The sequence below is a fragment of the Mustela nigripes genome, chromosome 3 (assembly GCF_022355385.1).
Source record: "Mustela nigripes isolate SB6536 chromosome 3, MUSNIG.SB6536, whole genome shotgun sequence".
Classification (NCBI taxonomy): domain Eukaryota; kingdom Metazoa; phylum Chordata; class Mammalia; order Carnivora; family Mustelidae; genus Mustela; species Mustela nigripes.
In genome coordinates this window covers 33,655,668-33,682,806 of record NC_081559.1, presented here as the reverse complement: position 1 = coordinate 33,682,806, position 27,139 = coordinate 33,655,668, and the positions used below count along the sequence as shown (strand labels likewise).

The following is a 27,139-nucleotide window of genomic DNA, read 5'->3' as shown; positions in this document are numbered from 1 at the left end:
TACTTTGCAGAAATGTATGTTCACATCCTTTGCCCATCCTCCCAATAGGTGATTTGTCTTTTCCTTCTGTTTCACTGACTCTCTCCTCTCCTCTTATCCATAGTCTTCCCCATTATCAACATTTCCCACCAGACCAGTAAGCTTGTTACAACTGAGAAGCCTACAACAACACATCGAAATCACCACAACTCTATAGTTTACATTAGGGTCTTCATGGTGTTTTCATAGATTTGCCTTTACAAAACATCTTAGCCAAATCTCTCCAGGGAAGTGAGAGATAAGTGACCAGCAGAGTCAGAGAGTTCCAAATGAGCAGACCTGCAAATCCTGTTTTTACAGCAAAGAATGTGTGTGTCCATGCTGTGGCCAGGGGGAGACATTCAGCTCTCCATTTTAGGATAACTAAAACCTACATGACTGTCACAGGCTGAAGAATGACCCAGTGATTACTGTTATCAACATGTCCCAAGTTTAAAGGCCACTTACAGCTACCTTCCTTCTAATGTGACCCACGGAATGGACATCATACATGGTATGGACAGAGGAAATAGACCTGGTTCCTCAACTTTATCAAGTCTCACACCCATGCTCCCGGTGATCCCTTGAAGCTAGAGAAAGTAAAATATGTAGTAATAAAGCATGAGTGATTTTTCTGGTGCTTGATATGGTTGTGATTGAAGAATGGGTCATGTGGGATGTTGCTCAATGTTTTGGATCAGTGCAGCAAGATGCTATATGTGGGACACATTCTGGAGTATTTTTGATACTAGGGCCTTCCTTTCCAGCATACCTTTCTCTCCTTCTTCTGTCTTCCCAGTCCTCAAGCACTGTGAGCTCTGGGATGGCACCAGCCCATCGAGGGCCTCGGGAAAGTCATCCCTAAACCAGTATTTATTGTCTACCATGAGCAAGGCAGTGCTCTGAAATCAGGGACAAAGACTAGACATCTCTACTTGGAAAGTTCAAGTTTATTTAAAAGTACTTGACACATTATCTCTCTAGAAAAAAGGTGCATTTAAGGGGATCAACACTGAGCACCCTTGTCAGAGAAGGGCTTGGTTTAAGGAGTTACTCCCACAGAGATCTACATTTGTCACCACACAGGCAACCACCTACTTTGCTTAACCTTAAGGGTGACCCCATTCCCATGTTGCCTAGCAATGTGAAAGCATATAATGTAAGACCAGTACTTTGTTATGAAGGGTACTGTAAAACCAACTAATATTTCAGATGGCTCTTCCCCAATCTGACCAAGCCTCTGCCTATCTTGATTTCTAGAATGTGCTGAAATGATGCCCAATCAGTACCTCTGATTAACTGAATCCCAGAAAACAGAAAGCCAACTCAAGAATAGTTTTTTCATTTTTTAAATTTATTAATTTATTTTTTTATTAACATATAATGTATTATTTGCTTCAGGGGTACAGGTCTGTGATTCATCAGTCTTACACAATTCACAACACTCACCATAGCACATACCCTTCCCAATGTCCATAACCCACCCACCCTATCCCTCCCCCTCAACACCTCAGCCACCATCAGGACTCAAGCACATTTATCAGCTGCTCAAGAAGTTTTTATACCCAAGGGCAACACTGTGTTAAAACTACATATTGGCTTTGGAAAAAATGTCAGGGTCACAAATTTATAAAAAGCAGTTAAGAAAAACCTAGAATACTTAGGAGTGGTTGTCCTGGATCTCTTCAGACTAGTATCTTATGGTGGGGGGGCGGCAAACTGCTCTTCTCCCCAGCCAGCCCCCAAAACCACCCTGGGTGTGACTCAGGAGAATTCTTAGTAGACTTTTATCAGCTGACTGGAGACAAAGTGCAGACCAAAGGGATGCGTGGTCAGAGCAGGAGCAGAAAAACAACACAAGTGTAAGTCATCCCCGTATCTGACTGCCCCTACCTGGTAAACCCACAAGTCAGTTCTAGTCCCCACAGTCTATCAGATACACACCCCAAGTCTCTGACACCACTTTACCCTGGTTTACTATTCGTTAGCTCTTATTATGCGAAATGTCCTTGATCACATATTTGAATTCATTTGTTTAACATGGTAATCTGCTGCCTCCCACCCCTAACCCCAAAAATGTACCAGCCCTACACAACCTTAAGGAAGGCCTGGTAAGTTCCCCCTCCTTATCCCGGGTTTCCAGAACAATGTGAACTGGTACATGGTGGGCGCTTAATGAATGAATACCGGTAGAAAGCATTTATGACTTTGGAAGCTTAAGAAGACTTATAAAGCCTGGCTCTGGCGATGCAGGAGAGATCCCAGGCACCAGACGCATAATTAGCCTCTGATCTCCTCCTAAGGATGGAAAGACCAACTCAGCTGAGCCCGCGCCCATCCGCCTGCCTAGGAAGGTAGGGGGGTAAACCGGCAAAAGCGGCCAGAGACCCAAACGTGCGAGGAGCCTCCAAATGGGGGCGAGAGGCGTGGGTAGGCCCCGCCCGGAGCCCCGAGGCTGCCGCCCCGAGCCCTCCCCCGCGGCCGCCGTCCCTGGGGCGACAGGGACAGCCCGGGCCGGCCTGCTGGAGCCGCCCCACGCGCGCCCTGCAGCCCCCGCTGCCGAGACGCCGCCGCAGCCAAGCCGGGGCCGCTCGCCGAGTTGGCTGCGCGCGCCCGGGGAGCGCAGAGTTTGCAAAGTCGTCGCGAAGCTTCGGTGGAGGGAAGGGGGTGGGGGAGTGGGGGTGCGCGAGAGAAAAACCCGCCTCTTGCGAGTAGAGCGAGGAAGAGGGGGGGAGAGGCTCCGAGTTCCGCTTCCTGAACGGCGGGTGGGTAGAGAAGGTTGGCGCGGGGAAGGCCGGCGGGACGCGCGCTCCGGGCCCCCGCGCGAGCGGCGCGGCAGGCAATGGCCGGCGAGCGGACCCGCAGGTTCACCCGGAGCCTGCTGAGACCCGGGCAGGCGGCCGAGCTCCGGCACAGCGCCGCGTCCGCCGCCGCGGTGGCCGTCAGCAGCCGGCAGCAGCAGCGGGTGAGTGTGGCGCGTTCTCCGCGCCTTCCCGCGCTCCCGGGGCGCCCCGGGCCCCGAGCCCGGCCTCCCGGAGCGCCCATGCGCGTCCCTCCCGCCCCTTCCCGCGTCCCCTCCGCGAGGCAGCGCCGCCGACGCTTCCTGTCCAGGGGCGCGCGGGGGGACCGGGGACACTCAGAAGCGCAGAGCGTGGGAGTCGATGTGTGTGGGTTCGGGGGCTGGGGGGGTGGCAGGAATGCCTCGAGAGTCACATCGGCACTAGGTTGTGGGGTGCGAGCGACCCGAAGGGTGGGGGATCCGCGCGAGCGGAGCCGGCGGTCCTCAAGTCTGCGCTCTCCCTCACCCCTGGCGACTGGTGCGCCCCGAGGAGAGGATGTGACCTGAGGTCCTCGCTCCGGCTGAAGCTGGGAGCCCCGCGTTAACGCTATCGCGGAAATAAATGTCCTTCGCACCACCCTCCGTCCACGCGGTAAAAAAACTACAAACCACTCTATGCTCCTCCAGAAAGGGAGCGGGGAACTGTTTGGAGGAGACGTGGGTCATTAAGTATCCAGTGGTTTCTGGTTTTTTCTAAGATGTTCGCGGGGTTCTCCCGCCGAGATCGCTTTATTGGTTACTTCCTCCTTATAACGAACGCCTTCTAAGTTCTGGGTGATTTCCGCGGGAAATCCCTGGGGCAGCAGCCAGCCATTCCGTCTGATGCCCAAATCCTATCCCTGTGTTTCCAGATGCTCATAAGTTTCATACTCCCGGGTGTTAAGTGTCAGGAGGAAAAAAAAAAAAAAAAAAAAAAAAAAAATCAACTCTGGTGGGAATGGGGAGAGAGTGGGAAGAGCGCTCCAGTCAGACGTGGGCTCAACAGCCTCACTCTTGGCCTGCCTCTGCTGGACCGGAATCCCACGCTGTGGGTTTCATTTTCCTTATTGCCAGGAAATATCATTAGGAATTAAACGGCTTCTTTTAAGGGTGTCAAAGAAAGTGTTACTCTTGCCAGTCACCCATGAAGAGGGAGCCAAGAGCTGCCCAGAGCCAGTTCCCACAGCCAGGACTTTTCTCTAAAGCCAGAGGTCGGAAAGTTGAACAGAACGGAAGCTAATTGCCTGGCAGAGGGATGAGGCATCAGATGCCCAAAAGGGCGGGGGCGATGGGAGTGTAGCCAGGGTTGGTGGCCAGGGTGCCTTCTCTTTTACTTACCACTGGCTGCACTCCGCAGTTACCCAGAGGTGATTTCAACTGTTCACCAACCCTGTGCCAAGGGTTGCCCGTGGTTGGATATCAGCATGCACTATTTCGGGGCAGGAAGGATAAACTGTCAGAAAGGACATTGGGGTGGGGGGGGAGGTTCAATTTGAGCAAAAGAGATCATAAGAAAATCTTCAAATATACATAGAAAATAAATTTTACTTTGGAATGATCAGTCGGGTTTGTGGATTTGTTGTTCTCTGCCATTTACTGTACAGGAACTTCATTGTGCAGTCGATTTGTTTTATTGAATCTCTGGACTGATCTGTTGGAGAAGTGCAGAGATATAAGTAGCATGCATTTGGAATAAACAGCTTTAAATGTTGTTTTTTATTTTTGTTTTGTTTTTAAGGGGATTCCCTGAGTTCTGTGCAAGAATTTCTATAAAGAATTTGGATTCTAGTTAGGAGCCCATTACTTTCTTTGAATTTATGTCAGGCTTGAGATCCTAGGGTATCTTGTCAAAATGAATAAGCTCAATGTATTAAAAAGAGTCTGGGAGGGGGTAACTCACTGGCAAAGGTGTCCCTCCTCCCTCCCCTCACTTCAGCACCTTGGCCAACACTCCTGAATTAGCTTTTGCCAAGACATTTCACTGGATCTTACACATCTAGTCAGGCAGTTTGGGCAGCGATTTTGGCAGCAAGAAGACACGTGCTTTGAATTTCATTCTATCAGGGAACTCTTTAAGGGAAACAGGAAGGTGATGAGTTCTCTGAGTTGGCACCCACACTCAGTAGGATTCTGTGGGGGCAGAGCATCTCTTCTGAACCTAAAACCTTCTAATTGGACGATGTGTGGAGACTAATCCTAGCTTATGTGATCCAATCCCTTAAGATCCTTTATGTTTGTTGCTTCAAGTCCTCAAATCCTGGTTGTCAAGGGAGAATATTAATAGGATAGGGAAAGAAGATTATGGATAGCCCACTTCAATACAGTCAAGTAGAATTGTGGATATTGGAGCAAGCTGTCATATATTGAAGAACATTTGAGAGATAATAGAAGGTTCTATGGAACCTTCTAGTTTACATGATGCTAGATTCACATGATGCCCTTTCTATAAACCCTGTTTGGGGGGCCAAAATCCTCCAGAATGTTACAGAGAGATTGTCGTAGGGTTGAAACTCTGCTCTATCCAATAAGAATAGACAAGGTTGTCAGATTAACAAGGTAGTTATGAGTTGCAGACTCTGAGAATGGGATATGTGTGTATATACACACTCTTACACACATGTACATAGGACAGGGAGGCTTCAAAATGTGTGTGATTTATGGAGAACACAGGGCAAAGAGATGCTGAGTGACAGCAATTGACTAGGGGGCCAATTTTGAGGGCAGTTACTGAAGTAAGTAGAGCTATAAACCGGAGCAAACTTGATTTCAGTTTTAACCCAAGGCACTATGGCAGACTCATGTGCAGACAAGATACCTCACCAGGGCCAACTTTATTTTAACCACTCTTAAGAGGAGGGGATATCTGCATTCCCATGTTCACTGCAACATTTTCACAATAGCCAGGATACAGAAACATTCCGTAATGTCTGTAGAGGCATAACTGGATAAAGAAAATGTGCTCTATATCCCAACTTTAAAAAAGAAAGAAATCCCACCATCTGAGACACTGTGGATGAACCTGAGGATGTTGTGCTGAGTGAACAAGTCAGACACAGGAAGACGAATAGTGCATGAACTTAATTATATGTGGAATCTAAAATAGTAAATCTGATAGAAGGAAAAAGGAGAATGGGGGTTACAGGGGGCAGGAGGTAGGGAAGTGAGAGGAGGAAGAGATGATGGTCAAAGACTACAAAGTTTCACTTACACAAGATGAAGGATTTCTGGAGATCCATTGTGCTGCTTAGTTAACAATACTGGGTTAAATACTTGAAAGTTGCTAAGAGGATAGATTTTTAGTAGTATTTTTTCAACACACACACAGTGGTAACCATGTAGAGATGATGGTTAATTTATTTAACTTCATCCTGCTGATCTTTTCACAATGTAAACATGTATCAAAAAATCAAATTGTATTCCTTAAATGTATACAATTTTTATATGTCACCGCATTTTAATGAAGTTCTTAAAAAGGAAAAAAATGATAATAATACATAACAGTTATGAACAAAAGCCATATATTTTAATAAGAAAAATATTTGCTCCTTAGTTATTCTAAAATTTTTCCATGGAAAACAAATGAATCACAATTCATGTCAATGCCCATCTTAAGATCGAGTAGAGTTTAAGTAATTTCCAGACACCCCATTCATGCTCACAAAGCAAGCCTTTTGAGAGCAGAATCTCAGTTGAAAAATGATTGGAAACATTTCTTCCATGTCAGTGGGGGAGTTTTATTCAGTGTTTTATTACTTTGGTTGAATATACATACGATGTTGGTTGGCCTCAAAGTTATAATGCCACTAATTAGAAATTCTTTACAGGAAACTATTCTTTTAGAATGTATGAGGTGTTTTTTTATTTTTGTTTGAATTATTTAATTTAGAGAATTTTCTATAATTCATGCTATAAATCTAGGATTTGCACACTTTTCTGCATTTATATTCAATAGCATTTTAAAAGAAAAATACTTTTAAGGAAAGTAGAGATGACTTTTCTGTTAACACCACATTAGGGCTGTCACTTTGAGAGATATAGATCTTTATTTATGGAATGTGATGGCGTGAGTCAGAGAAATGGAAGACTCTGAGGAATAAATAATCATCTGGTCAATTTTTGCCTGAAGCCTCTTATATATTTCCCAGATGGGAACCACTTTATTTATATGTGGTCTTGAATGCATTTATGACATTTACTCTGTTGTTACACAAAAATTCCTCTGTGAGTCATTGTTGCATTGTAACTAACTTTATTAGCTTCTTTTATTTATTTTTATTTATTATTGAAGTAAAATTGACACACAGTGTTATAGTCATTTCAGGTATGCAATACAGTAATTCTACAGTTCCACACATTACTCAGTGCTTTCCAATGACAAGTGTAGTTACCATCTGTCACCATACATAATTACAACACCATGGCTATATTCCCCATACTGTACTTTTCACTTCTGTAACTTATTTCCTTTATAACTGGAAGTTTGTGCCTCTTATTCTCCTTCATCTATGTCATCCATACAACAACCCAACCACAACCACTCCTCTGGCAACCACCAGTTTGTTCTTTGTATTTAAGTGGCTTTTGTCTTTTTTTTTTTAATATAATTTTTTATTTTTTATAAACATATATTTTTATCCCCAAGGGTACAGGTCTGTGAATCACCAGGTTTACACCCTTCACAGCACTCACCAAAACACATACCCTCCCCAATGTCCATAATACCACCCCCTTCTCCCAAACCCCCTCCCCCCAACAACCCTCAGTTTGTTTTGTGAGATTAAGAGTCACTTATGGTTTGTCTCCCTCCCAATCCCATCTTCTTTCATTTATTCTTCTCGTACCCACTTAAGCCCCCATGTTGCATCAACACTTCCTCATATCAGGGAGATCATATGATAGTTGTCTTTCTCCGCTTGACTTATTTCGCTAAGCATGATACGCTCTAGTTCCATCCATGTTGTCGCAAATGGCAAGATTTCGTTTCTTTTGATGGCTGCATAGTATTTCATTGTGTATATATACCACATCTTCTTGATCCATTCATCTGTTGATGGACATCTAGGTTCTTTCCATAGTTTGGCTATTGTGGACATTGCTGCTATAAACATTCGAGTACACGTGCCCCTTTGGATCACTACGTTTGTATCTTTAGGGTAAATGCCCAATAGTGCAATTGCTGGGTCATAGGGCAGTTCTATTTTCAACATTTTGAGGAACCTCCATGCTGTTTTCCAGAGAGGTTGCACCAGCTTGCATTCCCACCAACAGTGTAGGAGGGTTCCCCTTTCTCCACATCCTCGCCAGCATCTGTCATTTCCTGACTTGTTGATTTTAGCCATTCTGACTGGTGTGAGGTGATATCGCATTGTGGTTTTGATTTGTATTTCCCTGATGCCGAGTGATATGGAGCACTTTTTCATGTGTCTGTTGGCCATCTGGATGTCTTCTTTGCAGAAATGTCTGTTCATGTCCTCTGCCCATTTCTTGATTGGATTATTTGTTCTTTGGGTGTTGAGTTTGCTAAGTTCTTTATAGATTCTGGACACTAGTCCTTTATCTGATATGTCGTTTGCAAATATCTTCTCCCATTCTCTCAGTTGTCTTTTGATTTTGTGAACTGTTTGTTTTGCTGTGCAAAAGCTTTTGATCTTGATGAAATCCCAATAGTTCATTTTTGCCCTTGCTTCCCTTGCCTTTGGCGTTGTTCCTAGGAAGATGTTGCTGCGGCTGAGGTCGAAGAGGTTGCTGCCTGTGTTCTCCTCAAGGATTTTGATGCATTCCTTTCGCACATTGAGGTCCTTCATCCATTTTGAGTCTATTTTTGTGTGTGGTGTAAGGAAATGGTCCAATTTCATTTTTCTGCATGTGGCTGTCCAATTTTCCCAGCACCATTTATTGAAGAGGCTGTCTTTTTTCCATTGGACATTCTTTCCTGCTTTGTCGAAGATTATTAGTTGACTGTAGAGTTGAGGGTCTATTTCTGGGCTCTCTATTCTGTTCCACTGATCTATGTGTCTGTTTTTGTGCCAGTACCATGCTGTCTTGATGATGACAGCTTTGTAATAGAGCTTGAAGTCCAGAATTGTGATGCCACCAACGTTGGCTTTCTTTTTCAATATCCCTTTGGCTATTCGAGGTCTTTTCTGGTTCCATATAAATTTTAGAATTATTTGTTCCATTTCTTTGAAAAAGATGGATGGTACTTTGATAGGAATTGCATTAAATGTGTAGATTGCTTTAGGTAGCATAGACATTTTCACAATATTTATTCTTCCAATCCAGGAGCATGGAACATTTTTCCATTTCTTTGTGTCTTCCTCAATTTCTTTCATGAGTACTTTATAGTTTTCTGAGTATAGATTCTGTGTCTCTTTGGTTAGGTTTATTCCTAGGTATCTTATGGTTTTGGGTGCAATTGTAAATGGGATTGACTCCTTAATTTCCCTTTCTTCTGTCTTGCTGTTGGTGTAGAGAAATGCAACTGATTTCTGTGCATTGATTTTATATCCTGACACTTTACTGAATTCCTGTATAAGTTCTAGCAGTTTTGGAGTGGAGTCTTTTGGGTTTTCCACATATAGTATCATATCATCTGCGAAGAGTGATAATTTGACTTCTTCTTTGCCAATTTGGATGCCTTTAATTTCCTTTTGTTGTCTGATTGCTGAGGCTAGGACCTCTAGTACTATGTTGAATAGCAGTGGTGATAATGGACATCCCTGCCGTGTTCCTGACCTTAGTGGAAAAGCTTTCAGTTTTTCTCCATTGAGAATGATATTTGCGGTGGGTTTTTCATAGATGGCTTTGATGATATTGAGGTATGTGCCCTCTATCCCTACACTTTGAAGAGTTTTGATCAGGAAGGGATGCTGTACTTTGTCAAATGCTTTTTCAGCATCTATTGAGAGTATCATATGGTTCTTGTTCTTACTTTTATTGATGTGTTGTATCACATTGACTGATTTGCGGATGTTGAACCAACCTTGCAGCCCTGGAATAAATCCCACTTGGTCGTGGTGAATAATCTTTTTAATGTACTGTTGAATCCTATTGGCTAGTATTTTGTTGAGTATTTTCGCATCTGTGTTCATCAAGGATATTGGTCTATAGCTCTCTTTTTTGGTGGGATCCTTGTCTGGTTTGGGGATCAAGGTGATGCTGGCCTCATAAAATGAGTTTGGAAGTTTTCCTTCCATTTCTATTTTTTGGAACAGTTTTAGGAGAATAGGAATTAGTTCTTCTTTAAATGTTTGGTAGAATTCCCCCGGGAAGCCGTCTGGCCCTGGGCTTTTGTTTGTTTGGAGATTTTTCATGACTGTTTCAATCTCCTTACTGGTTATAGGTCTGTTCAGGCTTTCTATTTCTTCCTGGTTCAGTTGTGGTAGTTTATATGTTTCTAGGAATGCATCCATTTCTTCCAGATTGTCAAATTTATTGCCGTAGAGTTGCTCATAGTATGTTCTTATAATAGTTTGTATTTCTTTGGTGTTAGTTGTGATCTCTCCTCTTTCATTCATGATTTTATTTATTTGGGTCCTTTCTCTTTTCTTTTTGATAAGTCTGGCCAGGGGTTTATCAATTTTATTAATTCTTTCAAAGAACCAGCTCCTACTTTCGTTGATTTGTTCTATTGTTTTTTTGGTTTCTATTTCATTGATTTCTGCTCTGATCTTTATGATTTCTCTTCTCCTGCTAGGCTTAGGGTTTCTTTCTTGTTCTTTCTCCAGCTCCTTTAGGTGTAGGGTTAGATTGTGTACCTGAGACCTTTCTTGTTTCTTGAGAAAGGCTTGTACCGCTATATATTTTCCTCTCAGGACTGCCTTTGTTGTGTCCCACAGATTTTGAACCGTTGTATTTTCATTATCATTTGTTTCCATGATTTTTTTCAATTCTTCTTTAATTTCCCGGTTGACCCATTCATTCTTTAGAAGGATACTGTTTAGTTTCCATGTATTTGGGTTCTTTCCAAACTTCCTTTTGTGGTTGAGTTCTAGCTTTAGAGCATTGTGGTCTGAAAATATGCAGGGAATGATCCCAATCTTTTGATACCGGTTGAGTCCTGATTTAGGACCGAGGATGTGATCTATTCTGGAGAATGTTCCATGTGCACTAGAGAAGAATGTGTATTCTGTTGCTTTGGGATGAAATATTCTGAATATATCTGTGATGTCCATCTGGTCCAGTGTGTCGTTTAAGGCCTTTATTTCCTTGCTGATCTTTTGCTTGGATGATCTGTCCATTTCAGTGAGGGGAGTGTTAAAAGTCCCCTACTATTATTGTATTATTGTTGATGTGTTTCTTTGATTTTGTTATTAATTGGTTTATATAGTTGGCTGCTCCCACATTGGGGGCATAGATATTTAAAATTGTTAAATCTTCTTGTTGGACAGACCCTTTGAGTATGATATAGTGTCCTTCCTCATCTCTTATTATAGTCTTTGGCTTAAAATCTAATTGATCTGATATAAGGATTGCCACTCCTGCTTTCTTCTGATGTCCATTAGCATGGTAAATTCTTTTCCACCCCCTCACTTTAAATCTGGAGGTGTCTTCGGGTTTAAAATGAGTTTCTTGGAGGCAACATATAGATGGGTTTTGTTTTTTTATCCATTCTGATACCCTGTGTCTTTTGACAGGGGCATTTAGCCCATTAACATTCAGGGTAACTATTGAGAGATATGAATTTAGTGCCATTGTTTTGCCTGTAAGGTGACTGTTACTGTATATGGTCTCTGTTCCTTTCTGATCTACCACTTGTAGGCTCTCTCTTTGCTTAGAGGACCCCTTTCAAGATTTCCTGTAGAGCTGGTTTGGTGTTTGCAAATTCTTTCAGTTGTTGTTTGTCCTGAAAGCTTTTAATCTCTCCTTCTATTTTCAATGATAGCCTAGCTGGATATAGTATTCTGGGCTGCATGTTTTTCTCATTTAGTGCTCTGAAAATATCATGCCAGCTTTTTCTGGCCTGCCAGGTCTCTGTGGATAAGTCAGCTGCCAATCTAATATTTTTACCATTGTATGTTACAGACTTCTTTTTCCGGGCTGCTTTCAGGATTTTCTCTTTGTCACTGAGACTTGTAAATTTTACTATTAGGTGACGGGGTGTGGGCCTATTCTTATTGATTTTGAGAGGTGTTCTCTGAACCTCCTGAATTTTGATGCTCCTTCCCTTTGCCATATTGGGGAAATTCTCCCCAATAATTCTCTCTAGTATACCTTCTGCTCCCCTCTCTCTTTCTTCTTCTTCTGGAATCCCAATTATTCTAATGTTGTTTCGTCTTATGGTGTCACTTATCTCTCGAATTCTCCCCTCGTGGTCCAGTATCTGTTTGTCCCTCTTTTGCTCAGCTTCTTTATTCTCTGTCATTTGGTCTTCTATATCACTAATTCTTTCTTCTGCCTCATTTATCCTAGCAGTGAGAGCCTCCATTTTTGATTGCACCTCATTAATAGCTTTTTTGATTTCAACTTGGTTAGATTTTAGTTCTTTTATTTCTCCAGAAAGGGCTTTTATATCTCTCGAGAGGGTTTCTCTAATATCTTCCATGCCTTTTTCGAGCCCGGCTAGAACCTTGAGAATTGTCATTCTGAAGTCTAGATCTGACATATTACCAATGTCTGTATTGATTAGGTCCCTAGCCTTCGGTACTGCCTCTTGTTCTTTTTTTTGTGTTGAATTTTTCCGTCTTGTCATTTTGTCCAGAGAAGAGTATATGAGGGGGCAAGTAAAATACTAAAAGGGTGGCAACAACCCCAGGAAAATATGCTTTAACCAAATTAGAAGAGATCCCAAATCGTGAGGGGGGAGAAAGGGGATAAAAAGAGGTTCAAAAAGGAAGAAAGAAAAAAAAAAAAAAAAAGAAAGAAAAAAAAAAAAGAAAAGAATTTAAAAAAAAAAGAAAACACCTTTCAGAAAGTGGTTGTTTTCTGTTTCCAGAATTGCTGTTCTTCTCTTCGATCTGCCGATGGATTTTCAGGTGTTTGCAATCTTTAGATAAGCTATCTAGCTGATCTCCGGCTAGCTGAAGTAGTCTCGGCCTGCTACTTCTCCGCCATCTTGACTCCTCTGGCTTTTGTCTTTTTGTTTGCACATTTGTTTTGTTTTTTAAATTCCACATATAAGAAATCATAAGGTATATTTGTCTTTTTCTGACTTATTTCACTTAGCATAACACCTGCTGGTCTATGGCAAGATTTCTTCCTTCTTTTTATGGCTGAATAAAAGTCCACTACACACACACACACATACACACACACCACATCTTCCTTATCCATTCGTTTGTGGATTTTTGCTTAGATTGCTTCCATATCTTGGATATTGTAAATAATTCTTCACTATACTTTGGGGTGTCTCTGTCTCTTTGAATTTGTCTTTTCATTTTCTTTGGCTAAATACCCAGTAGTGGAATTAATGAATCACATGATATTTCTGTTTATCAACATCTTTTAAAGAGGAAACGTCCTCCCAGAAGTGATTGTACTTACCCAGTATGGGCATAAGCAGAAAGCATAAAGGGTAAGTGGTTGAGAAAGGACACTATTGACTTCTGTAATCACAAAAATTCTATAACCTCACTTTCCTTTGACATTTTGTAACTTCTGCTGTCCTCCAGTGATACTACTTTTGATACTCTGGGAAGCTCTGAATAAGAAGCAGAACCTCTGAGAGACCCAAGATCTTTGGTTGAGAACTAATGTCTGTAAACATGTTTATAGGAGCAGAAGGAAGAATTTCCTCTCCTCTGAACTTTATGATATGTAAATGGTTAAGAGTAGGAGGGGCTTCAAACACATGAGTGGGAGATACTAGAATTTCCAAAAAGTAGTATGCTAGGAATGAGAGTGAGTGATACATGCAAAAAGTGATACTGAATGGAAATAGAACAGTTGTGTCACTGTCCTCAGCTCGGGTTCAAGCAGGATGCAGAGTGAGGGCCTGTTTGTTTGGCGCCCACAGCATAGTCTGGTTTGATTTGGTTTGGTTTGGTTTGGTTTGGTTTGGTTTGGTTTGGTTTTGACAGGGGTCTTCATGACAAGGGTGTTTACACTTTAGCAGAAATCATAGTCTCACAGCTTATGTTGATGGTGTTCCTTCATGAGGAAGGTACCCGGCATGGTGAAGAAGTCAACACAAGCTTAGTTTACAACATCAAGGTTGAATGTTATTGATTGTACCAACTACTGTTTTTTCTTACTTCTCAAGCACATTGCAGAAGGGACTTTGAAGATAAACAGTAGCAAAAGGGGATCCAGACAACTTCTAGATGGGTCCAAAAACAAAGTAATGTGTGTGGTTCGTGGCTGTCTTCTCCTTCACAATTTTCCCTTAGCCTCACCAAGAAAGAGACTGGCAATGCATGTGTTAGGATAACCCACTGAAGGAGAACCCACGAAGTGCCTGGCATGCAGTTCAGTATGTAATTCTCAGAGCCATCCTGAGGATGTTATTATTGTTACAAATTACAGAGGAAGCCATTGAGATTCATAGGGTTAAAGACTTCACTTTAGGTTAAGGAACCTCTCTTGCACCCTGAATAGTAACTAGTAGAGCATTACCTTCCAGTTCTGTAGTGGCTTTCAGCAGCATCTCTAAACTGGAAAGCATGAGGAGTTGAATTTGCTTGATGTTGCACTCTAATTGTTAGCTCTACCTAAGAAAGAGGAGCTCTGTCCTTCCCACTGATAATTCAGAATATCTATCACTGCCCATTCCAGCTTTCCTGTGGGGTTAGAAGCCAAAGCAAAAGCTGTTCCAAGACCCATAATAATGTTAAACCCTGGGGCACTTGGGTGGCTCAGTCATTAACCATCTGCCTTCAGCTTAGGGCATGATCACAGGGTCCAGGGATCAGCCCTGCATTGGACTGCCTGCTCCGCAGGAAGCTTCTTCTCCCTCTCTCACTCCCCCTGCTTGTGTTGTCTCTCTCACTGTGCCTCCCTCTGTCAAATAAATAAATAAAATCTTTTTAAAAACGTAATAATTTTAAACCCTCTTACAGCAACCAGAGTTCAGTTGTTAAGTCCTTCAAATTAAACTTGTTCCTCCATCCTTATGCTATCAATCTGGCAAAGCCATAAGCACATTGTGAAAGAGGATGGGGTTATTTCTTCTCAAGTCTACCTCTGTCTAGAACAGCCTGTGTCTCCATCTCAATCACTTTGCCCCACTCCAGCCAGTGCCTGAAATTTTCCAGTGCCTCATGTGTCCTTGAGCATGTATTTTCATTTATCTAGGTTGTGTTGTGATTCTTTTTTCATGCACTTTTTTATTCAAAGGAGTGATTTGAAGTGTCTTACAAAGATGCATATAAGGCAACAATGAAAAATGTAGTGAGTAAAGGTAAATAGCAATAATAGCAACAACAAAAAAGCAGTAGTAGGAAAGTTAAACATTGTCAAGAGTAGGTTAATGGAGAAGTGTTAGTGAATACAACTCATAGCCATTAACTCCTTCCTACAGTCTTGCTAAGACTGTTTCCTAGTGGCCAAGTTGAAAAGGAAAATACGATCAGCCATGAGATTAAGAGGTCTGCAATGTAAAAGAAAATAATTTGCTCTGTACATGTTCAGCTTTAACTTATACTGAGACTCAAGAGACAAGACATTGTTTCCTATGATTTTCATTCAGGACAATATAGATTCCCACCACCTAGAATGTCCATGGGCCAGCTGCTTTGGAATCATCTGAAAGCTTGTTAAAAATGCAGAATCCCAGTCCCCATGGCAAATCTACTGGAAGAGAACATGTATTTTAACAAGATCCTCTGGTAATTTATATGCATACTACCATTTGAGAAACACAAAAATTAAGCTACAACTATAACCATAATTTTGCAGTATATTGTCAGTCAGGCAATTGGGTGAGGGTCCAATACAAGAGAGTTTCTTCCATGACTCTTTGGAAGAGTTGCCTGAGGCAAAAATAAAGTTTAGCTCACCTAGAAATGTATGAAAATGGATTGGTTCCTTGCTGAGTGACTTTGGAAATTGCCTTGATAGTTTCCGTTATAGTTTCTCCTTCATGTCACATCTTAACTGTAGTGTAATCTTGTGCTTCCAGGCTAAGCAAAAAATTCCATAATGTATATAAAATAGGCACAATCTGAATCTGAAAAAGTCCTGACCCGGGTTACAGCCCTAAAGACCAGCTCCAGGGTGCAGCTGGTGTTACCCTGCTTACCAGAGAATTTTAAAGCAGGAACACTAACACTCATGAAGGACACTCAATAATGACTTTTCGTTGTTGCTTTATAAGATTTACTATCATTGAAACTGTTAGTGATTTGAAAATAATTGGTTATACCAGGACATCTGATAGCTAGAATCAAAATCATGAAAGGTTTCTCTCTCTCTCTCTCTCTTTTTCTCTTCTAGTCACTGAGTCTCAGAGAAACGTGATGTCTCTCTTTCTCATAAGAATGTTCTCAGGATGGAATTCTCTGGAGTTAAGGTCTAGATTTCCCCACATGTTGTGACATGGTCCAGGATCCCTTTGACTGGCTGTCTTTCAGCCTGTTTTGGGATACTCTTTCCTCTCTTCCACTGTTCATGAACAATTTGAGCAATCTGGCCAGTTTGGGAGTTGGTGCAGGGAACCTCAGAGCGTGTGAATCTGGAGAGCAGAATTCCAACCCTGGCCCTTTACCGGGTCATGCCTCCTTTTGCAATCTCCCGTTTTCTCATCTGTGAAATTAGAAGATTACACAATTAAGTCCTTCTGTTGGCCATTCCTTAGCTCTTGAGTTCTGATGGCTTCTCCTTCTCCTCTGTTGGGTTTTCAGATGTCACCTTCTCAGAGGATCTTCCTGGGTCACCAAGTGGAAGCTGGTGTTCCTCAGCCTTCCCTCCACTGCAACCTTCTGTGTTCCATTCCCGGAACACGTGTTCCATTCATTTTCCTCATGGCTCCAACCACTACCTGAAGTAGATCTTTTTACTTATTTAATTTCTAGTTTCTCTTTCCCAAACTTCCTCTTTTCAAATATATATGCCATTGAGAAAAGGAAAGGTGTCTGTTTCACTACTTTTATACTTTATTTACTATATGAAAGTCGGGGGGAGTCTCCCTTTTCACTGCAAATGAGGTGCTAAAAGCAGCATCAGGAGAGTGGGCTGGTTGTGCACCAGTGAGTGATTGTAATGGAATTATGACTTGCAAATGGCCAGTTTGTCGGTGTCTGCTAATGATGTTCCTTGAGTCATCTTCTTCACAGTGTACTCAGAAAGAGAGTGGGCGTATCCTATGTGCCAGGGACTTGACTCATACAATCTCTGTTAATCCTGATGACAAGTGCACAATAAATGATTTTTATTCCTATTCTAGAGACGTGGTGGGAGATGCGTTAAGGTCGGGCTTGCCCCAGATCAAATGACTAGTCATGGATGGATCTTGGAGTCACAGGCAGGTAGCTCAGTTGCAGAGACAATGTTCTCCACAGCTGCTCTGTCCTGCAGACCAGTTGCCAAAGGCGGGTGGGCAGGCAAGCCCCATTACCCATGCAGTCAGCATCCAAGCGAGAGAGAGCAAGGATAGAAAAGGAAACCCCAGAGAACTTGCCACAGGAAGAGGTTTTGAAAAGGAGCTTCTTAACAAGAGAAGACCTGTGGCTACTTCTGTTCTGCTCAGCCATGCCTTATCCATGACATCTCAGCAATGCAGGACACCAGGAGAGACTCCTGCTTTGGACACTGTATCTGTACTCAGTCGTTTCCCTAGGAATGACCAGCATGCAGTGGGTTAAGCTTTGCAAACAAAGCTTCCTTCAACTCTGAAAGGGGCATCATTTGATTCTTCTCTATAGAAATCCATTTCTGGCACGATAAGCATGGAATAATTGGGTTGCAGCATTACATCTGCTACATTGTCTTCTGTAGTCTTGATTTTGATGCTCATGTTTACAAATGAGAAGAGTTTTTTCCACTGAAGTGAGATTTGTTTGCTCTTATCTTTTACTGCAATATCAGTCAGCTGGAAAGAAATGCTTGTGTTTGCTGGACGCGACATGTTGACCTACATTAAATGATGTAGAAATAATAAAATTTAATGAATGTGACTGAGTTAGTGGCAATACAGAAAAATACTTGCTTTTGAAAATGTTAATATTTTGCAATTGGATTGAAGTAGAAACGCCTCTGAGACTAGAAGAATTAATGGACCCAAATTAGGCAAAGTTCCTTTAATTGTGCTGCTAAATGTGAAAATAGTCAGTTTTTCTAATTCAATTTCAACATACCACCTCTCCTGACATGGAATTGGGGAAGCTTGGCAGCTCTTTAAGCTAAAGACCAAAATGGCACAGAGTTTAACAATAGGATCTGGAGGGTGGTCTGTTTAAAAAGATGACACCATTTATGATGGCACAATGAGCTTTTCTTTATATAATTATTCTAGCAATTACCAATTTAAGTGACTAATTAAGTTTGTCAAAATGGCCAATGGCTTTGGACTTTCAAATTGCACATTCTATATAAAGAACATAGGCGTGAACATTTGATGTGGCAAACAAGCAAACAAAAAAACTTAAATAAAATTTGCTACTCAGTGAAATGTGATAATTAAATTATTTTTGAACAGCCATTATTTATTCAATTAGCTCTTAGAAGTCCTTTCATCACTGTTCTTTAGAATGAGAAAATGGAAATTGTTTACAGCTGAGTAACTTTCATAAAAATGAAGTGATATGAAAGCCCAGTGACTTTTTTGAAGAAGAAAATTCAAATAGGGATATCTAATATTTAAAGTTATTTATGTTTATTCTTTTACATTATTTATTTACAAATCAGACATTTAAGGGTGGCTCAGTCGGTTAAGCGGCCGACTCTTGATCTCAGTGCAGGTCCTGATCTCAGGGTCGTGGGATTGAGCCCCGCGTTGGGCTCTGTGTTCCACATGGAGTCAGCTTGAGAGTCTCTCTCCCCTGCCCATCTCCCTGCTCTCGATTTCTCGCTCAAACACATAAATCTTTAAGAAAATAAAAATAAAAATCTGACATTTATTCAAAAGAGAATTTATTTTCCAAATGAAAAGTATTCCCATTTGCTTTAAAGCATATCTATATACATAACCGTAAGGTCTCTCTATATGTGAAAATGTTAATAATAAAATTTATTGGCATATTGATATGGACAGAGAGGTTCTTTCAGGACCTTTCTGAGTGCTAACGTGAAAGGTTCATTTATCAATTTCAATTTTTGAAGTCAAAACCATTATGTGGCTGCTATCCAATCAATTTGAAAAAAAAAAAAAAGTATCTTTTTGTTATTAGGAAGCAATGGCTTCTAGGCTGTGTAACCTTGACCAAGGCTTTACGCTTCTTTGGGTTTCAGGTTTCGTGTCTTTAAAACAAGAAGGTTGGACACTGAGACCTTTAAAGATGTTTTAGTCTTAAAAATCTAGGGAGTTCTCCTTTTAAAGTTTTTCATACAGGATTAAAATATACTTTTTCTCATCTTAATAACATCATTATTGATTAAGATACCTGATTTTAGCAACTGGAGGAACTGGCTCAAATAGGCTACAAGCAAATTTGTTTTTCAGTGATGAAAATGGTAGAACCTGGCTATTGGAGGACGTAATGGATGAAGTGGCCATTCATATACCCAAAGGACTGGCCAAGGGGGACGAGAATTGGCAAAAGAACAGTCAGCAGTGACAAAGGCGTGTGAGACAGGTTCTTCCAACCTGGGGAGGGGGGACTCCAGTGCAAGGTTGCAGTCTCATTTTCCTCTTTGCCTTCCTGCTGAGAATAGAAAGACCCACCTGCATTAAGAGAGGGAGCTTTCCAGTTCTAGCACCCTGGTCTTTGGCTTACAGGCCTGGCCAACCTCCTCCCAGCCCTTACATGTACAGAATATAGGTGAGCAGTAGGGAGAGTTTGAACTCTCCCCCAAGCTTCCCAGCTCTCTGCCATCAAAAAAGCAAGAACTCTCTTGCTAGTTCTCTGTTTTTTGGTTTTAGTTTTTTTGGGTTTTTGGGTTTTTTTGGTCTCTGCCTCTATCACTGCCTTCTTACACCTAAGAAAGGTAGCATTGTCTGTCTCTGCCCTAGTATGATTTCATAGGCATTAGAAAAACAGCAGACTCTTCTTTCCCAGATTGTTCATCCAGAAGACTGATCCAAAACAAGGTCTAGGGTATTTCATTCATTAGTTGGAGATCAACCTTAAATACAAGAGATCACCATTGACTTAAATTCAGGCCAAAGGAAAATCCATTCCTTGGCAGGTGTACCTTGGAAAAGGCCTGGATCCCTTGGGACAAAAGGGCGTAGGAATGGGAGACTAGTGGTCTCATCACTAACCACAAACTAGTGATTTCATCACTTTATTTGTAGCTAGTTAACACAGTTAACCACGGCTTACATGACCCTGGTCCCTGTTGCCTCTCCTGGTCCTCCTGGGCCTATGTGTGGTCTGTAACTTTCCAACACCCAAGAGGCCTTCAAGAATAGGCAGTGTGATTATTGTTTCCATGTTTCTGGGACAGCAAAATATCTGGCACATAGTAACTAAATGCTTATGAAGTGTAAGAAGGTATGTCCCCCTTAGACACGGCAGAAGTACAGGTTGGGTGTGCAAAAGGGAATCTGAGTGCCTGAATTGCCGTAAAGAAGGTCCTGGGTCCTTTAGAGAAGAAACATTTAGGCGATTGAGTATCAGCATATAGTAGCTGTTCCATGGGCATAAATTGAATTGAAGTAAACTGAATGGAATCAAATTTAAGATTCCCAAAAAAGGCTATTCAAAGACCCTCCCCCCAAAAAAGTTAATTATTGTTTGGCATAAATATGTACTCTTGAATAAATAAGATTCAGCTGAGCAGGTGTTATCATTGTTCCAACGCCAGCTCCTTCCCTTGTGGGCACCTCTCTGGCACACACAGACCTCTCTGTTTGGCCAGCGACCCTGTGAGCAGTCACAAGTCTGGGGCAGAATGAGGCTCTGCGCTGGGTGCAGAAAAGGATGGATTAAAATTCAGGAGGCGTGGGCGACAGAACTTTGACAGCAGTCCATTTGCAGTCCCATGATGAACAGTGGTTTATATATTCAAGAAACGCTTCCTTTACCACCAAAGCTATATGATTTTATCAGTGAATGTTCATGCTATTTTAGTTCTTAAAAACTCTGTTTTTTCCTTTAGGTCAGGGAGCTTTCCTAGCACTGTATTAAGATACCTTAATAACATGCTCCATGGGTTTTTAAAAATTCCAATTTTCACTTAATAGTCTCTTTTTACATATGTACTTTTTAAAAATATTTTATTTATATGACAGAGAGAGATCACAAGTAGGCAGAGAGGCAGGCAGAGAGAGAGAGAGAGAGAGAGAGAGGAGGAAGCAGGCTCCCTGCTGAGCAGAGAGCCCGATGTGGGACTCGATCCCAGGACCCTGAGATCATGACCTGAGCCGAAGGCAGCGGCTTAACCCACTGAGCCACCCAGGCACCCCTACATATGTACTTTTTAAACTCACATGACTTTTATTAAATTTAGTAACTCAAAACCTAGAAGATAATGAAGAAAAAAGCTCATGATAACAATTAGTAGCAACTCTTGGTGTGTTTATTTGGAGCATTTTTCTGTTGATAGAAGTATTCTCTGACACACATTTAAGCTAACACTGAACATGTAAATGTTTAATGGGCATTAAGTGATTCAAGCTCAATTTTGTCCTGAGGATTCTTTCTTCTGGAACTCATGTCTACCAATCCCACATGAAATCCATGTTCTGAGTGAGGGAAGAGAATTGGTACTGCATTTCTTGGCATCCTATAGCTATAAACATTTAGAACTGAAGGATAATTTAGTCTAAAGCAGAAAAGGAAACTGAATCACAAAGAGGTTTCAGTGGATGTGGTCAGGGTCACAGAGCAAGGCCACAGATGATCTCAAACCCACTGACTTTTGTCCTTCAAGTCATTGCACCATCTGCAGCCATCAGTATAATTTACTACCCTTAAATGAAAGTCCAGAATTTTGCTTATATCTCCACTGGCCTCTCCAGTAAAAGTGATTAAGCCTTTTACCCAAATAGAGCACTGCTTGCAGAGAACTTTATATAGTACACGTGTGGTTTACTTCTTGAGCGTATGAAGTCAGTATTACCTGTTGCTTGTCGAGACTCTGTGATTTACATTTGGCGACAGATTGAAACTGTGTGCCTCTGGTGTGTGAGTGTCAGGAAGGGTGCAGTTGTGTCCTTGGGCTTGTGTAATTCCTGTGAGCTGGCACAATGTCTTTTGTTGCTGCCTCCAGTGACCTGAATGATGGCATGTGATCTCTGGTGTCCTAAAAAGTGATCAGAACTGGACTCAGTCTGGGTCTCTGTGACTTTGTAGAGATACAAACACGGTCACTGGATTTCCATGGCTGCCATAAACAAGGTTACCACGTATTTCACACAGATGTATTACTTTACCATAGTGCAGGTGAGAGGTCTGGTAGGGTTCACACTAGACTAAAATCAAGGTATTGGCAGGGATTTATCCCCTTTTTGCAGGTTCAAGGAGGAAAAATCTGATGCTTGTTCACTTGGGTTGTTGGCAGAATTCAGTTCCTTGAACTGAAGAGCCAAAGCTCTGGTTTCCTTGCTGGATGTAAACCGAGGGCCATTTTCAGCCTGTAGAGGTCACCACATTCCTTGATCATGGCTCCTTCCATCTATCTCCAAGACCAAAAGTGGTGGACCAAGTTCTTCATGGGTTGTATCTGTCTGCCTTTTTCTTCTGCTGAGCTACTTGGGTAATCCAAGATAATCTCCCCATCTTGGTGTCTTTAACCTTAATATCAGTGACAAAGTCCCCTTTTCCATGAGAGTTGGCATATTCCAAAATTCTGAGGATTACAATGTGAGCATTTCGGAGGAGTCTACCAAAAACACATCCGGGAGTATTATTAAAAGGAGCAAATCCTCTCCAAGTACTCTTTTCTGATTCTACTATGAAGTGGAGGAAACAGTCTATCGTAGGAGATCAGAATTGAGTTCCAAAATGCTTTCTATTTCTGTGAACTTGATCAAGCTAAAAAACCTTAGTTTTTCTCCTTGTAAAGTAAGGATACATATAGTTTTCATGAGGATTAAATGATAACACATGTATAATTTCCTTAAGCTACATTCATGTTCATTGTCATAGATGCCGCCCATCTAAGGAGAACATTACCCATCTAAGGAGAACATTACACATCGACTTCTGTGCCCTGGTTCCTAGGAATGGGCATCACTGTAACTTAGCAGACAAGAGACTATCACCAAATATGACTGTAATGGGGTCTTCTCTGGGCATTCAAGGGAATCTGAACTCTGTCTGAAACCTGCTCCATCTCTGCCCAAGCCTCATCATTATGAGAGTAGCTTGATCTGTAGGAAATCTCAAGCCTAGCAGACCCTGAACTTCCTTCTCCATATTCTATCTAGTATCATGTACTGAGAAGCCTGGTAGGTGGGACTACATACTCTGCAGGTCAGAGCCAAACAAGCCGCCTACAATTTGGGTACATTGACTTAATGATTATGACTCAGAAAGATAGGCTGAAACTATCCTTTATCTTTTATCATTTAACCTAATAGCTAAATGAATCATTTAACATATGCAATTTTATTCAAAATAGCATCTTTGATTCACTAATAAGGAGAGATTCAAACTCAGTACATGCATTGGTCCAGAGAATGGATCAAGTGTTCCTTAATATATTGTCAGTTCTTGAGATATCTTAAAGGAGAATGGACCACTTACTGTTGGGGTTCACCAGGGATCCAGCCTTAGACTTTCTTCTCTCTGTGTTTCCTGAAACCCCCCCACCCACAGGATTCATCTACTCACACAGGTTCAGCTCTCACCTGTGCACAGAAACTCCCTGTTCCTTCTCCACCTTGTGTTCTGCCCCTTCCTGGCTCAGCAGCCCCTCAGTGACTTCACACTCAACATTTTCTTGCCTCATAAATCAGTTTTTCTTTTATCCTGAGATCCATATCTTAGTTGATCCAGTTAATCTCATACCAAAACAGTACTGAATCCTGCCCTCTCCCTACTACCTCACATCTGATCATACTCCCTGTGCAGGCAGTGCTACCTCCTGAATCATGCAAATATCTCCCTGACTTCAGTGATCTAGGTTAGTCATTCACAATTTCTTTCCCAAGTCGTCTCTGGGCAATATCGTTGAGGGTTTTATTCCAGACTTCTAACTAGTCTCTGATCTACTCACACTAGCTGTAATCCACCTTCCACACTTTGCCTCTATTAACTTGTGAGCACGCAGCTTGAATCGTGATTCATTTCTTCCTGAATGCTGATAGTGAACATGATTACTGCCCCCAGGGATCAGATCTCACCTGGTTACAACCTACCTTTCCAGCCTCGATTTTTATTAGAGTCTATCTTCAACTTCTTCCGCACTAAGTCTGCTCAAGGTTCTGGACATTTCCCACGAAAGCCATGCATGTTACCGGATGCTCGCAGCAGGCTGCCTTTCTTTCTTGTCTTGTTCAATCCCTGTTGCCTTCCAGATCCAACTCATTTCTTCCTTCACCTCTTACCCTCTCCTGAGGCCACTGACAGATAGTCCCTTCCTCTTACACATTTCCATAGCACTTCCTGAACATGTGGATTATTTTTTGTTGTAATTATTTAGTTCTTGTCTCACCTCATCAGACAGTTACAGCATTTTATTATAATATAATAAATGATTCTTGGTTGGATGGATGGGAGATGCATGTGCATTTTTATAGCTCTTTGACGTGTATTTACCACTCCATGTCATTTTCAAAAGTGAAATGCCTGGCAGATATTATATGCAAGAGGAGAATATGGCATTATCTTTCTCTTCCTTTCATAGATGCCTAAATATTACTTAGCTTTGGAAATAATAGCCCAGCATTCAGATCCAGTGCTTTCGAGAAAATGGAACAGGTTCAGAGATTTTTTTTTTTTAAAGGACCCATTTTAATTATTGCCATTCAATGATGTGATGTGACTCTAAGGTAACATTGCATTTCAATCTGATTTCTCTATATTTTAAAGTGCACACCCTATCATTGTTCATTGGAATTTTTAGCTCCTGAACATTTCTACTGGTTCTAAACTCTTTTCCTTGTTGCACAATACATTGTACATTAAATTTTTATGAATTATCCAGTTGCTGGAAGAAATACAGAGACATTAAATTGCACCATTGTTAACATGGAAAATCTTTGGTTTAAGAGCTCCAAACCCCAGCATCCTCTTCCTGCTCACGGATCACTTTTGAGCACCTGGCATGCAACATGCACCTGTGAGCCGTAGGCTTTTGTGTTATTCTTCCCCAGCCCAGAGAGCTCTTTTCACCATTCTTCCTCAGCTCCTCACTCCCTCAGCTCCTCACTCATCATTTCTTCAAGGAATCCTTCCCTGATCACCCACCAGACCGTGGTCACTCTGCTTCTCTTCATCCCAAGCCCCTCCGTCCCCTGTAGGGAACCCCTGCACACTATGTGCTTATCAGTTCCCTGCTTTGCTTTCCCTTTTACTTTATTTTGAAGAACATTCAGATTTACAAAAAAGGTCTGTAAATATATTTTTAGTGTAAAACAATATAAAGAATCTCATATACCTTTCCCTCAGCTTCCTTGAATATTACCATTTTATCACAATTAAAAATAATAATTTCTTTCTCACCAGTCTTTCTGTCTCATTTTCTCTTTCTTATTCTCTCTCTCTCTAACACAAACACACATACTATTTCTTTTCTGAAACATTTGAGAAAAATTGCATACATACTGCCCTTTTAGCTCAAAGTAGCTCAGGTATATTTTCTGAAAGCAGTTCTCTTGCATACCTATAATATAATGATTGAAATCAAGACATTGACATTGACACAATAATAATATCTGGTTCATAAACCTTACTTAGGTTTTGCCAATTGACCTACTATATTTTTTCCTGGTCCAGGATCCAAGGATTAAACTGCATTTAGATATCATATCCCTTTGGTCTTCTTTGACCTAGAACTGTTTTTCAGGCTTTCTGTGCCTTTCTTGAACTTGAACTTTTGAAAAACATGGGCCCGTTGCTTTGTAGAATGACCCTCAGTCTGGTTTTAGACGGATGCGTTTTCTTGATGACATTCCAGCTACGCTGTTTGGGGCACATATCCTCAGTGCAACCTGTTGGTGTATCCTCAGTGCAACCTGTTGGGTAGACATGATGTTAGTTTGTCCCACTACTGGTCACTTAGTTATGATGGTGCCTGCCAGGTTGATCTTCTATAAAGTTACTAGGTTCCTGTCTTAGTCAGCAGGCACTGTTAGAACAAAATACCATAGGCAAGGTAAGTTAAATAAACATTCACATCTCTTAGTTATGGAAGCTGGAAGTCCAAAAGGAAGGTGTACACAGGTCCAGGGTCTGGTGAGGACCTCTTATTCTTTGACAGAGGGACATCTTGGTATATGCTCACAGAACAAAAAGCAGAGAGAGAACCAAGCTCTGGCATCCCTTATAATGACATTAACTCCATTTGTGAGGGCTCTACCTTCATTATCTAATTACTTCCCAAAGGCCCCATCTCCAAATACCAACACATTGATGGATTTGGGGTTCAACAAATGAATCTGGGGGACTCAAGTGTTCCATCCTCTGGAACTATCCAGTTCCCTCTGCAACTAACCAGTAACTTGTGGGGATATCCTCTGAGACTCCCCTGCTTCTTCGCAGAATTTGCCACTAATTTTAGAATCTGGAGATACTTTCCTGAAACAGCTAATGCAGTGGCTGGACTTTTAGGTTTTTTCCATTTTGTTTTGTTTCCTTATTGGCTCTTACAAATCCAAGTGGAGAGGATTCTGGAGGACTTGCTTTCCTACAACTTTAGCGATGCTGCCAGACTTTTTCCCAAAACACTGTGCCCTGTTCCTCAGTCATGCATGCTTCCTTGATACACGTATTTCCAGACTTTTTCATTTTTGTTGGTTTCCTGGGTGTAAGATAGCAACATCGTCTTGCTGTTTTCAGCTGCATTTCCTGTTTTGAAAGTAGAGCATCTTTTTATATGTTTACGAGCTATTTTTGTTTCCCTTTCACACTGACAATTTAGCATACAGTTGGGAGATTTGAGGTCCTGTCAGCAAGGGTTTCAAAAATTAATGGTAGGATGATGATTAGAAGGGTTTTTTGTAGAAGGAACTTTGTTGAATTTATTTAAGTTGCATTTTGAAGTTTCGCCAGCATTTTCTTAGCACCACATTGGTAATTAGGAACAGCACTGTCCCATCATCCAGCTTCTGGCCTTCTTTACTCACTACGTGAGTGTCCTGTATAATATCCTCATAATGAG

At 41.5% G+C, this 27,139-nt stretch overlaps 1 protein-coding gene across 2 annotated transcripts in view; it reads left to right on the top strand.

Annotated features, from left to right (window-relative positions):
- Positions 1-2,762: 2,762 nt before the first annotated feature.
- DOCK10 (dedicator of cytokinesis 10) overlaps positions 2,763-27,139 on the top strand; it is a 269,317-nt gene continuing 244,940 nt past the window's right edge. Inside the window, exon 1 of one of the 2 annotated variants that reach the window (XM_059393595.1) lies at positions 2,763-2,983. In XM_059393595.1, the coding sequence (XP_059249578.1) occupies positions 2,861-2,983 (123 nt within the window). In that variant the 5' untranslated portion in view covers positions 2,763-2,860. The remainder of the gene's footprint in view (positions 2,984-27,139) is intronic. The other variant, XM_059393597.1, reaches the window with a different exon arrangement.